The sequence below is a fragment of the Phyllobates terribilis genome, unplaced genomic scaffold, assembly GCF_046119375.1.
Source record: "Phyllobates terribilis strain yellow unplaced genomic scaffold, ASM4611937v1 Scaffold_3__8_contigs__length_932513732, whole genome shotgun sequence".
NCBI classification, from domain to species: Eukaryota; Metazoa; Chordata; class Amphibia; order Anura; family Dendrobatidae; genus Phyllobates; species Phyllobates terribilis.
This window is the reverse complement of record NW_027362763.1, coordinates 53,927,789-53,941,986: the sequence shown is the minus strand read 5'-3', so window position 1 is coordinate 53,941,986 and position 14,198 is coordinate 53,927,789. Positions and strand designations below refer to the sequence as shown.

Below are 14,198 nucleotides of genomic sequence, written 5' to 3'. Positions count from 1 at the left end.
CTTCACTGTGACTTGCTTTGATGCTTTTTTTTTTTTTTTTTTTTCGTTTGATTTTTAATGTTTTATTTTTATCATATATAAAATACGTAGCAACAAAAATAACGTAAAAAATTAATGTTTGGACACACCTTCTCATTTAAAGATTTCTCTGTATTTTCATGAGTATGAAAATTGTACATTCACACTGAAGGCATCAAAACTATGAATTAACACATGTGGAATTATATACTTAACAAAAAAGTGTGAAACAACTGAAAATATGTCTTATATTCTAGGTTCTTCAAAGTAGCCACCTTTTGCTGTTAGAATTTGTATTATGGCAAGAAAAAAGCAGCTAAGTAAAGAAAAACGAGTGGCCATCATTACTTTAAGAAATGAAGGTCAGTCAGTGTGAAAAATTGGGCAAACTTTGGAAGTGTCCCCAAGTGCAGTTGCAAAAACCATCAAGCGCTACGAAGAAACTGGCTCACATGAGGACCGCCCCAGGAAAGGAAGACCAAGAGTCACCTCTGCTTCTGCTGTTAACCTGCGATTTCTAAGGCTGGTGACTCGGATAAACTTATCCTCAGAAGCAGAGGTGACTCTTGGTCTTCCTTTCCTGGGGCGGTCCTCATGTGAGCCAGTTTCTTCGTAGCGCTTGATGGTTTTTGCAACTGCACTTGGGGACACTTCCAAAGTTTGCCCAATTTTTCACACTGACTGACCTTCATTTCTTAAAGTAATGAGGGCCACTCGTTTTTCTTTACTTAGCTGCTTTTTTCTTGCCATAATACAAATTCTAACAGCAAAAGGTGGCTACTTTGAAGAACCTAGAATATAAGACATATTTTCAGTTGTTTCACACTTTTTTGTTAAGTATATAATTCCACATGTGGTAATTCATAGTTTTGATGCCTTCAGTGTGAATGTACAATTTTCAAAGTCATGAAAATACAGAAAAATCTTTAAATGAGAAGGTGTGTCCAAACTTTTGGTCTGTAGTGTGTGTGTGTGTGTGTGTGTGTGTGTGTGTGTGTGTGTGTGTGTGTGTGTGTGTGTATAAATTATACTTTTTCGTAGTTATTTTTTTCTATAAAGATGACAATAATGAAACTTTTCCTCAAAGTCACTTTGTCGCATGCACTTTGCCTCCTCAACTCTTCAGGTTACATCTCCCGCATGTGAATAGCTGCAGCCCCAGCAGAAAATGTCTCCGTATTGTCTGATTTGCTGTGTCAGGGACACTCGGATCAGGGTGAAGGCGCAGAGTGTTAGCGTCTGTTGTTTTCTATCTGCTTAGTAATCAAACCCTCCTGGAAAGTGGGATCCGGCCCCCGTCTTATCTGGGATAGAATAGTCTGCGGGGGAGGGGAATATACTTGGAAATGGACCAGGGGAGACCAGCGGTGTATACCAGTTCTCCCAAGTGCCTGAGCTGGAGCCTCCGCTAGTATCATGGGCTGCTTACCAGCCATAGTCAGAGGCAAGCAAATCATGTCCGCAACGCTTCTCTGACTTCTGGGGGCCTAAACACCTTCTTCTCCAACACCGGTAGCTGGATCCGGTACAGACTATGTGAGTGTGGGGGGATTTGAGGTTGGGGGCTTTGAATAGTTAGGTGTAATCCTGTATATCGTCATTTGTGCTTAAAAGGAAGAGTTCTGCAACTTTTAAAAACTTTTAAAAGTTTCAGTAACAATTCTTTGATGCATTTCTTCACCGTGTACTAATCAGTACAAATCTTTTATTTCTCACAATTGTATCCGGACTAATACGGTTTCCCTGCACCGATACATTGCAGCAAACTATCCGGACAGGAGAGAGATTTGTGCCGGTGAGGCAAGTAATTGGACCGGCCTCGTTTCAGCCTCTTCTTGTAAAGTAGATTATTTCCATTCATTGATGGCAATCAATTATTGTAAGGTGATCAGGCTGATTTCTCAGGCGTGTGAGCTCATTATCATAGTCTTTTCCATTTTGTTTCTCCCGCAGGATCATACACTCATAGGATCCGACGACTCGCAGGACATCCAGCTGTGCGGGATGGGAATCCTGCCCGCACACTGCACCATAGATATTTCCACGGACGGACAAGTCATACTAACGCCAATGAAAAACGCCAGGTAAATCACTGAAACAGCAGAAATGGTCCCAGAAAAGCCCTTTAATTGTCATAATCCACAGCAGCACAGCATAGGAAATTGAGCAAGACTTAAAGGGATCTTGTCGATCAAGCAGAACTGGGTGGGGAGAAGTCAGCAGGGATCTGACCCCAAGATCAGTCTCCCTCTTCCCATTTGTTCCCTGCATTGCTTTAAAGTGGTGTCTTGCTAAACGATGCTTTGGGAACATGATGTAAGAAACTTTTTAAAAGTTCTGCACCAGTTTTTAATTGAGACTTTACCCGTCCATGTGCCACTCCCATCCCATCCAAAAAATGGCGTCAATTGTAACCGACTGCACATGAGTAGATGAAGGCTCTACCGGGGGAGCAAAAGGGGCGTCCATTGGAAATCCAACACGTCGGGTCACTGACACCGACCTCCATACACATGACTGTCGGCCAATATCGCTGGGTGGGGGCCACTTTAGTTTCGTGTGTATGGGGGACTTTTACAGAAGTACTCTCATCAATTAATATATTGCTGTCATCATATTATACAGCACGTTGTACTTTATTGCTCATTTTGTCTTTCTACCCAAATAAATATTATTTTTTCTCAGGTCTTTGTAGAAACAGGAAGTCTCTTGTCCCTGCAAAAATCATTCCCCTCTTCAATTCATGACCCAGCTGCTCCCTGTTCCTCCCCCCCTTCCAGGGACTTTTGCAGTTATGACTCACGCAGGGAAAATTGACCTCCTGTTTCTTCATAGAGCTTGGAAGGATTCAGTTAGTCTGTTATTAATCATGTCCTGTCATAGACCTAATGGAAAAGAGAAGAATTAATGGGTAGAAAGCCAAAATGAGCAATTGTAAGTACACAGTGCTGTATAGTATGATGACTGCAATATACTAGAAGAGGATAACAATTTTCATGAGAGGAGGAGGAGGAATGCTACTTTAAGGTGACCGCATACGCGAACATTCAAGAAACCAGCGCGTACGCCATTATTTCTGGAAAGCTAGCAAGGTGATTGTCCTCATCTTCTTGGGGAGGAGGTGTGCCACACAGCTTTCCTACAGTCCTGAGCGGCAGATCTGCCGAGATATGCAGCTGTACAGGCTTCAGGTGGATGTATAATTATAAAAATAGGCTGATTTCTCATTGGGGTCTCTAAAAACAGCAGTATTGGGGGCACAATGACTTTCCCAGAATGGATTTAGTTAAGAAATGGCTATACTGGTCACTAGGGGTCAGTGTAACAAAGTGACGGGATCGTAAGAACTGAGATTTTGGTGAATTAGAGCAGCTAGGGTTACACTGCAATTTTTTTTTTTTTTTCCCCATTTTGGTTGCTCTTCATCTATTTGACCAGTAGATGGTGCTATAGATTGTGCTTTAAAATTCCACGTTGTGCTAACTGGTAGGGGGCCCCCCGCTGGTTATCAGGTGACACAGGAGAGCAGACGTAGCAGCCTTCGCACCCTCATTACCTGGCAGCAGTCTGCAGGTGGTTGTCATAAAGGCTCCTGCGCAGGGAACAGGTGGAGCAGCGGATGGTCCTGACCGCAGGTAAGACCCGGGCGGGGATGGCGGTGACCGCAGGTGTACAGAGGGTGCGGTGTGATTCATCCGGTGCGATGCAGGCACTACTATGTGCTATAATCTTTACACTTGCGTTACTGTCCTTTCTAGTTGAATGGCCGGAGAGTTGATAGGTCGCTGCCGCGTATCCGGTTCTATCGCATAATGCGTCCTTTCTCTGTTGCCGCATTCTCTACATACCTGGCGACTGTTGAAATAAAAGTCATCCCGAGTCGTGACAAGCCAGCGCACGTCTCTCCAAACAAGGCCCTCTCTGACAGTCTCTGCTAGGCTGCAATGGTTCCCTAATGATAAATGGAACAAGACGAAGAGCTGACAATCCAAGACCTGGCGAGGACGGGGTACAAGAAAGGGTGAGAGTGGAGAAGAAGAAGGGGCATCTGCTGCGTCCAACACTCCCACAATTAAAAAACAAATGGGACTTTCAGGGGGAGACAGGTGTCAGCATCGGATGGCGACACGTCGCCTTTCTCATTTTTGCCGGTGACGGTAGATGGACACCAAAAATCATTAAAAATGATAAAAATAAATAATGGGGTAAGGAAGAGTATTCCGGAGGTAGGGGGCAGCTCAGGAGGAGACCCGCGGTCAGGAGCTTGTACAGATCCCCCATGGACAGAGAACCATCATCTCTAAAGGGGATCAGCGCTAATCCTAAGTGTCTGCTATAGGATAATAATCCGCTTGCTGCATCCTCATACTCTATCTCCGCATACGTCTGTATCCTTTCTTTTCATGTTGTCATCTACAGAACATAACAACATGGCGGTTTTTATTTTTCTGAACTGAGTAAACGACCCACCATTATGTATTGTATGGTGGTATTTTCATTGCATCATTGTAGATTCTCTTCGGGAGAGTGTCATTTGTGTTCGGCACATTGTCTTGGCGCTATATGGCGGTATTGTGTGGTCTCTGTTATTTGCTTTACCTTTGTAATATATAGTGGGGTTCTATAGGCTTCATCAGGTGCTATTACTGTCAAACTATTTGTTGGTATTATGTGGGTGAAAATTATGCCAGCAAACAGTGTAATTATGGTAAATAGGACTATAATAATCTAAGGATTGATGCACAGCAACATATTCCGCATCTCAGGAACCCTCCGGAGGGATGGTCAGCTAAAGTGCTGAAAAGTAGGAAAAACACGACTTTTAAGACTGCCTGATACCTTTTTAGTTTTCTTCATTGAATTACATCCTGTATTATACTCCAGAGCTGCACTCACTATTCTGCTGGTGCAGTCACTTTGTACATACATTACATTACTGATCCTGAGTTACATCCTGTATTATTCCCCAGAGCTGCACTCACTATTCTGCTGGTGCAGTCACTTTGTACATACATTACATTACTGATCCTGAGTTACATCCTGTATTATTCCCCAGAGCTGCACTCACTATTCTGCTGGCGCAGTCACTGTGTACATACATTACATTACTGATCCTGAGTTACATCCTGTATTATTCTCCAGAGCTGCACTCACTATTCTGCTGGTGCAGTCACTGTGTACATACATTACATTACTGATCCTGAGTTACATCCTGTATTATTCTCCAGAGCTGCACTCACTATTCTGCTGGTGCAGTCACTGTGTACATACATTACAGTACTGATCCTGTACTGATCCTGAGTTACATCCTGTATTATACCCCAGAGCTGCGCTCACTATTCTGCTGGTGCAGTCACTGTCTACATACATTACATTACTGATCCTGTACTGATCCTGAGTTACATCCTGTATTATACTCCAGAGCTGCACTCACTATTCTGCTTGTGCAGTCAGTGTACATACATTACATTACTGATCCTGAGTTACATCCTGTATTATACTCCAGAGCTGCACTCACTATTCTGCTGGTGCAGTCACTGTGTACATACATTACATTACTGATCCTGAGTTACATCCTGTATTATACTCCAGAGCTGCACTCACTATTCTGCTGGTGCAGTCTCTGTGTAAATACATTACATTACTGATCCTGAGTTACATCCTGTATTATACTCCAGAGCTGCACTCACTATTCTGCTGGTGCAGTCACTGTGTACATACATTACATTACTGATCCTGAGTTACATCCTGTATTATACTCCAGAGCTGCACTCACTATTCTGCTGGTGCAGTCACTGTGTACATACATTACATTACTGATCCTGAGTTACATCCTGTATTATACTCCAGAGCTGCACTCACTATTCTGCTGGTGCAGTCACTGTGTAAATACATTACATTACTGATCCTGAGTTACATCCTGTATTATACCCCAGAGCTGCACTCACTATTCTGCTGGTGGAGTCACTGTGTGCATTAATTACATTACTGATCCTGAGTTACATCCTGTATTATACTCCAGAGCTGCACTCACTATTCTGCTGGTGCAGTCACTGTGTACATACATTACATTACTGATCCTGAGTTACATCCTGTATTATACTCCAGAGCTGCACTCACTATTCTGCTGGTGCAGTCACTGTGTACATACACTACATTACTGATCCTGAGTTACATCCTGTATTGTACTCCAGAGCTGCACTCACTATTCTGCTGGTGCAGTCACTGTGTACATAGATTACATTACTGATCCTGGGTTACATCCTGTATTATACCCCAGAGCTGCACTCACTATTCTGCTGGTGCAGTCACTGTGTACATTCATTACATTACTGATCCTGAGTTACATCCTGTATTATACCCCAGAGCTGCATTCACTATTCTGCTGGTGCAGTCACTGTGTACATACATTACATTACTGATCCTGTACTGATCCCGAGTTGCATCCTGTATTATACCCCAGAGCTGCACTCACTATTCTGCTGGTGCAGTCACTGTGTACATACATTACATTACTGATCCTGAGTTACATCCTGTATTGTACTCCAGAGCTGCACTCACTATTCTGCTGGTGCAGTCACTGTGTACATAGATTACATTACTGATCCTGGGTTACATCCTGTATTATACCCCAGAGCTGCACTCACTATTCTGCTGGTGCAGTCACTGTGTACATACATTACATTACTGATCCTGTACTGATCCTGAGTTACATCCTGTATTATACTCCAGAGCTGCACTCACTATTCTGCTGGTGCAGTCACTGTGTACATACATTACATTACTGATCCTGTACTGATCCTGAGTTACATCCTGTATTATACCCCAGAGCTGCACTCACTATTCTGCTGGTGCAGTCACTGTGTACATACATTACATTACTGATCCTGTACTGATCCTGAGTTACATCCTGTATTATACCCCAGAGCTGCACTCACTATTCTGCTGGTGCAGTCACTGTGTACATACATTACATTACTGATCCTGAGTTACCTCCTGTATTAAACTCCAGAGCTGCACTCACTATTCTGCTGGTGCAGTCACTGTGTACATACGTTACATTACTGATCCTGAGTTACATCCTGTATTATACTCCAGAGCTGCACTCGCTATTCTGCTGGTGCAGTCACTGTGTACATACATTACATTACTGATCCTGAGTTACATCCTGTATTATACTCCAGAGCTGCACTCACTATTCTGCTGGTGCAGTCACTGTGTACATACATTACATTACTGATCCTGTACTGATCCTGAGTTACATCCTGTATTATTCTCCAGAGCTGCACTCACTATTCTGCTTGTGCAGTCACTGTGTACATACAGTGGGTACGGAAATGTTTTTATAGCCTACAATATGTAGTAGTTTATTATTAGGAAACAGCTAATTGCACTCGATTGCTGTTATGTTGGTTCTAGCTGAAAGAACTGTGAATGCAGCTCTGGACTTTATTTACAAAGTGACAATTGCCCTAGACCACCAGGGATCCTTAGACCATGCCCTTCACTATCCTATACCTCCAGGAATCCTTACGTTCATCCCTTCTCATCCTTGGCCTATCAGGAATACTTACACCCATCCCTTCACTTTTCTAGACCACCGGGGATCCTTACATTAACTTTTCTTTATAGCCTTAGCTCACCAGGGATACAGTGACAGCACTGCACCTGGATGTTGGTGGCCGTGTATATCTGGCTCTTTATAGCTGAATATTACACTGCTGATTGGTAATAATTATTTGTGGCGGTTCTGTATTTGCCCGGGTTAGAGAGAGCAGCGCCCGACTCTCATGCTGCCCACTCACTAGCTGCCCGGGGTAGAGGGAGCAGCGCTCGGCTCTCACGCTGCCCGGGGTAGAGGGAGCAGCGCTCGGCTCTCACGCTGCCTGGGGTAGAAAGAGCAGCGCCCGGCTCTCATGCTGCCCGGGGTAGAGGGAGCAGCGCCCGGCTCTCATGCTGCCCGGGGTAGAGGGAGCAGCGCTCGGCTCTCACGCTGCCCGGGGTAGAGGGAGCAGCGCTCGGCTCTCACGCTGCCCGGGGTAGAGGGAGCAGCGCTCGGCTCTCATGCTGCCCGGGGTAGAGGGAGCAGCGCTCGGCTCTCACGCTGCCTGGGGTAGAAAGAGCAGCGCCCGGCTCTCATGCTGCCCGGGGTAGAAAGAGCAGCGCTCTGCTCTCACGCTGCCCGGGGTAGAGGGAGCAGCGCTCTGCTCTCACGCTGCCCGGGGTAGAGGGAGCAGCGCTCGGCTCTCACGCTGCCCGGGGTAGAGGGAGCAGCGCTCGGCTCTCACGCTGCCCGGGGTAGAGGGAGCAGCGCTCGGCTCTCACGCTGCCCGGGGTAGAGGGAGCAGCGCTCGGCTCTCACGCTGCCCGGGGTAGAGGGAGCAGCGCTCGGCTCTCACGCTGCCCGGGGTAGAGGGAGCAGCGCTCGGCTCTCACGCTGCCCGGGGTAGAGGGAGCAGCGCTCGGCTCTCACGCTGCCCGGGGTAGAGGGAGCAGCGCTCGGCTCTCACGCTGCCCGGGGTAGAGGGAGCAGCGCCCGGCTCTCACGCTGCCCGGGGTAGAGGGAGCAGCGCCCGGCTCTCACGCTGCCCGGGGTAGAGGGAGCAGCGCCCGGCTTTCATGCTGCCCGGGGAAGAGGGAGCCGTACAATCCTGTATCCTCAGAGGCTGCAGTGAGCACTGAAGGCCGATGTGAAGACCCGGGGTCTAACGTGGGCGTAACACTACTCAGACAACAGAGGGTGAGGGTAAAACAGCGTGGTAATACTTTATTGAACCACAAAGCAGACGACAAACACACAGAACAGTCCCAGCAAATACCCAAGATGGTACACAGTCTCACTCTTCCTTCTTCGCCCACCTGGCATAGAACAGCTGCGACTTTGGAGACTCTCAGGGGACTACCTCAACCAGTGGCCCCCCACTTTTGGCAGGCTCCCCCAGAGAGAAGGTAGCGGCAAACTTAGGAAGCTAGCAGTCCATCGAGGTACAAGGCGAGGAGACCCGAGGGTCCCACCCTGGCCTCTCCGAGCATTTCCATGGGACCAGATGACCAGTGGGTCACAATCTGGCCTCTGAATGTCTCCATGGGTTGCAGGCGACCGGTGGGTCCCTCCTAACAACCCCAAACAACATATCTATGGGGCCAGGAGACTTCTTCATCCCAACCTGGCCTCTCTGAGATGTATCCATGTCTCTCTGATGGTTAATGGAGCAGATCTGTATCTTTCCAGTCAGGGCCGGTACCCTTAGACTAGGATCATGTACAATTCAAATCTGTGTCTCTTAGGATGCCATGCAATCCATCTACTGTCCTGAAGGATGCGTCTCATTCTCCTTGTAAAGTCTTTCTCCAATCTCTGTTTCAAGTCTGTCTGCTACAGAAGCACATGTCCCTTCTGCTTCTCTGGGCTCAGCCCCCTGAATGGCAGAACTGCTCTCACCCTCCCCCAAAGCTAAGTGTGCATTAGTGGAGGTATCTTTCTAAGGTCGACTGCATCACCGGGGTCTACATGTGACACTTCCTGTGGTGAAGGCTCTGCCGGATCTTCTTTCTACACTTGCACAATGGGCCTAGACAATTTTTGAACAATGGTTAGAGGCTCCTGAGATACTAATGAGATTACTGGAATGCTGGACACTACACAAGTTAAATTAGTGTACATAAACTGACGAGCAAGCAGAACATTAATAAAGCACAGCCAGCAATCTCTAATAAAACACAATAAGGTATTTCTCTTGGATTAACAAATTTAATCGTCTGGCTAATTAACATTTTACGCTGTATCGTCACTGCCGAGATTCTGTAAAACCCGCCATGATCGATTATTTTTGTTTTGCATTGCAGGACGTTAGTAAATGGCTCAGTGGTCACCAATCCCACCCAGCTGCAGCACGGGGACCGGATACTCTGGGGCAACAACCACTTTCTCAGGTATTTTGTCACTGTGGACCTATAGGGGTTTATGCAAAGCTGGGAGACATTTATTGAGAACCCCTTTAATTGCACGCCTCGATGACTCCTCTTTCTCTCTGATCTCGTCTTGAAGGATAAGCTTACCAAAGAAGAAGAAGTCGTCTGAGCGGGAGGACGAGGAGCGGGACACCAGCATGCGGAACAGCAGCAGCTTCGAGCAGCTGGACGCCGACGGGGATTCATCCAGCGAGGTGTCCAGCGAGGTCAACTTCAACTACGAGTACGCACAGATGGAGGTGATGATGAAGACTCTGGGAAATAACGGTAAATGCCATGTTTGTGGCCACCAGACCCGTGTGATAGTCCTACAGCGTGAGAAGACGGGCCGTCACTGATCATACAGGACGGAGAATACAGATACCGGGGTTTGAGTTCTGTAGACTCATCTCACGCCTTAGTTATGCACAGATGTAACGTAATACTTGCCGGATTTTCAGAAGATCCACAGCAGAATATATAGTCCTAGAAAAGTGTCTGAGATGCTGCAAATCTTAGCAACCTGTTAATTTCATTTTCAGTCCAGAAATTGGCTGATGTTAACTTCACCGCGGTAAATAATTCAGGTTTATTGAGAATTTTTCCCATTTTAAAATCCACAATAATTATGCAATACAGCGGTTTAGCTTCAGCTCCACCCCTGGAGGGGGTTTCTCCAGTCCCAGCAGAGCTTCTACTCCAGTGTCTGCACATCCCGACCTCCTGTTTATATGTTCTACCACATATGATATCTACAGACAGTCAGAGACTAAGGGTCACTTAGGCGGGACACTAACACAGGAGGTCGGGATATGCTGTGCCTGGTGTTGAAGCCCTTCTGGGCCTGGAGAAATCCCCTCCAGGACGAGTATATTCTTCTTTTTCACTGGGACCAGAAAGTTGCCTGCAGAGGTGAGTATCCTCTGTGTAGCAAGATCCACATCTCTTGGTGGATCTGCCGTGACCGACCTTCCGCAGGAAATCTGTAATGTGTGATCTTGCATGTTGTATTGTCCTTCACCCCTGATCCCTCGGGGGGCTCTGTGGGGCTGCAGCTCAGCCCCTTCTCTGAGCATTGGGCTATAGATATGATTTTGAAGGTGCAGGGGTGCAAACCTTACGGATTGCACTAAAAAAAAAAATCTGCCATCCCTTGCTGTATGCGAGACGCCATTTTTTTTTTTTTTCTTTCTCGATGATGAATGTATGTTCATAGGAAGGTAATAATCTCATTTGCTTCCCGTAGATCCCATGCAATCCCTTCTGCAAACCATGGAGCAGCACCACGAAGAGGAGAAGCGCACCGCGCTGGAGCGGCAGAGGGTGATGTACGAGCACGAGCTGGAGCAGCTGCGCAGGAGGCTGTCCCCGGAGAAGCAGCATTACCGCAGCATCGATCGCTTCTCCTTCGGGTCACCGAATGCTCAGCAGCGCATCAGGCAGTGGACAGAAGACAGGTGAGACGAGTGGGTGGCAGCGGACGGGACCACCACCGATGCATCAGATGTAGTTGTGTCCCAACCCTTTACCTTCACCTGCCATGTAACACTACAGTTACATTGCGGTCTGTCCCTATAATTACTGCGAACTGTTTCCAGGTTGTACAGATGTAGCAGAGCTCAGCGTTTACTCCTCACTAATAGGGATATACTTTCTGCCCCCGCCAGGGAGGTGATGCTAAATCACAGCCTATTGAAGCTCCGGGAACAGATCGCCAAAGCGAATATGTACGTCCGGGAGGCCAATTATATCGCCGATGAGATGGACAAGAGGACGGAGTACAAAGTGACCCTGCAGATCCCAGCGTCCAGCCTGAACGCCAACAGAAAGGTAAGCGAGATTACCTATAGGATGTAGAGGATATCACACTATATACAGAGGCATCAGTCTGCATAGGAGCTGTAGACTCAAAACGGTAGGACTTTTTTTTAAGCCTTTTTGCAAGGAGTCTTAAAATTATGCAGTTAGAGGAATTAATGCAAAGGTGCGTGAAGGCTTGAAAACATATGATTTCTTTAAATTAATTCATAATTTTGGGACCGGAAGTAGCTATCTGAGCTCCATCTTGGTCAACCATTATAGCTCTATAGGATTAGATTTCTCTCGCCTTGTCACTCAGTCATAATTATGTCTTTATTATCGTAAGGTTGCAAGGTTTTTGCCCTTTTCTTTTGGGATTGGAGCAGGGCTTGGGGGGCGGTTAGATAGAATACTGGAAAGTGTAGGCCAGCGTTAGGAGGAAGTAGCTTGCTTCTTCTCTTCCTACCTGGCTTTCGATGGAAAAGAGTATAGCTGGCAGCCAGAGGCATATGTGAGCGGGATTTTGGTAAAGGTCTGATACCCTGAGAACAAGTACATCTGATTTGTCCTACAGCGCGATGAAGTACTGAGTGAGCCGGCCATCCAAGTGAGGAGAAAAGGGAAAGGAAAGCAAATCTGGTCCCTGGAGAAACTGGAGAACCGTCTGGTAGACATAAGAGACCTCTACCAAGAGTGGAAGGAGTGTGAAGAAGACAGTCCTGTAAGTACCACGGGAAGGTTTCATTCATTCTCTGCCTTTATAGCCGTATTCTGTCTGAAACGCGATGGGGAAAAAAAACCCCGCCATCAGTCATGGGAAGCGGAAGGCAGAAAACCTTATACTGTGTGCAAAAGGGGGTTATCCCACACGTCTGCATTATTTTTCTTTTTATTGAAAAATTCCACAGGATAATGGTTACAAAGAAATAGTGTCATATTATAAGGTCGGGGTAATCCAAACACTGACCATTCTCAGTCCAATACAGTTTACATCACGTTCTCAATAATCAGAGTAAACAGTCAAAGAAAAAAACAAACCAGTTTCATTATGGGGCACTGCACTCTTTACTAGACCGGCCAATTCCTTCAGAATTCAGTACATATCTCAATTATAGTTGTAGTAGAGGTCCACTCTTACAGTCCATATATATCATATATCATTTCCCATGTATTCAAAAGGGCATATATCAGGACTCCTAACGTAAGATTAGCAGGGTCATGGCACCAGGGGACAGGTATGTAAAGGGTTGAATCACACCATCTTTCCCATATCCTTTGGAACATCTGGGGACATCCCCTATTTCTATATACTATATTCTCATACGGTATTGTATCATTCACTAGCTTTATTGCATTGGTTGATAGTAGGAGATTTCCCTGCCATCCATCTTGGTGCTATCGCTTTCCTGGCCGTAAATATAACCTCCCGGAGGAATATCCGATCGTAGTGTGTCCATATTTCCTCGTCCACAATACCCAAGATACAAAACTCTGGACTACACTCAATTGGCATCCCAACTATCCGATCCAATGTAGTTATCACTTCACTCCAATATCTTAGTATTATCCCACAATTCCAAATAAGATGCCAGAAATCCGCTCCTGATTCCCCACAACTGTGGCATTCATCAGATGCCTTTCTACCAAATCTATGCAGTCTTATTGGGGTCCGGTAAGATTGATGGAGTATATATAATTTAAATAATTTATTATTGGTGGCTGGTGACACCACCATATGCGCCTCTAGCGCATCATTCCACTGATCATCAGTTATAGAAGGGATTAATTGCCGCCATTTATGCTCTACAGCAAGTTGGATAGAAGCGATTTTAGAGTTCAGTAGAAAGGTATATAGAGAGGATACCACGCCTGTGGGTCCTTGAGTTTTTAGTACATGTCTACATTATTTACTGTTATATGAAAAAGTTTGGGCACCCCTATTAATCTGAAGCTTAATGTTTTATAAAAATTGGTGTTTTTGCAACAGCTATTTCAGTTTGATATATGTAATAACTGTTGGACACAGTAATGTTTCTGCCTTGAAATGAGGTTTATTGTACTAACAGAAAATGTGCAATCTGCATTCAAACAAAATTTGACAGGTGCATAAGTATGGGCACCCTTATCATTTTCTTGTTTTAAATACTCCTACCTACTTTTTACTGACTTACTAAAGCCCTTTTTTTGGTTTTGTAACCTCATTGAGCTTTGAACTTCATAGCCCGGTGTATGCAATCATGAGAAAAGCTACTTAAAGTGGCCACTTACAAGTTGTTCTCCTGTTTGAATCTCCTCTGAAGAGTGGCATCATGGGCTCCTCAAAACAACTGTCAAATGATCTGAAAACAAAGATTATTCAACATAGTTGTTCAGGGGAAGGATACAAAAAGCTGTCTCAGAGATTTAACCTGTCAGTTTCCACTGTGAGG

The 14,198-nt window shown here is 45.8% G+C and overlaps 1 protein-coding gene across 1 annotated transcript in view; it reads left to right on the top strand.

Annotated features, from left to right (window-relative positions):
* Window positions 1-14,198, top strand: part of KIF13B (kinesin family member 13B) — a 205,660-nt gene that overhangs the window by 94,479 nt on the left and 96,983 nt on the right. The window contains exons 14-19 of the mRNA XM_073673434.1: window positions 1,972-2,102; window positions 9,865-9,951; window positions 10,067-10,257; window positions 11,216-11,426; window positions 11,637-11,799; window positions 12,344-12,490. Of these exons, the coding sequence (XP_073529535.1) occupies window positions 1,972-2,102; window positions 9,865-9,951; window positions 10,067-10,257; window positions 11,216-11,426; window positions 11,637-11,799; window positions 12,344-12,490 (930 nt within the window). The remainder of the gene's footprint in view (window positions 1-1,971; window positions 2,103-9,864; window positions 9,952-10,066; window positions 10,258-11,215; window positions 11,427-11,636; window positions 11,800-12,343; window positions 12,491-14,198) is intronic.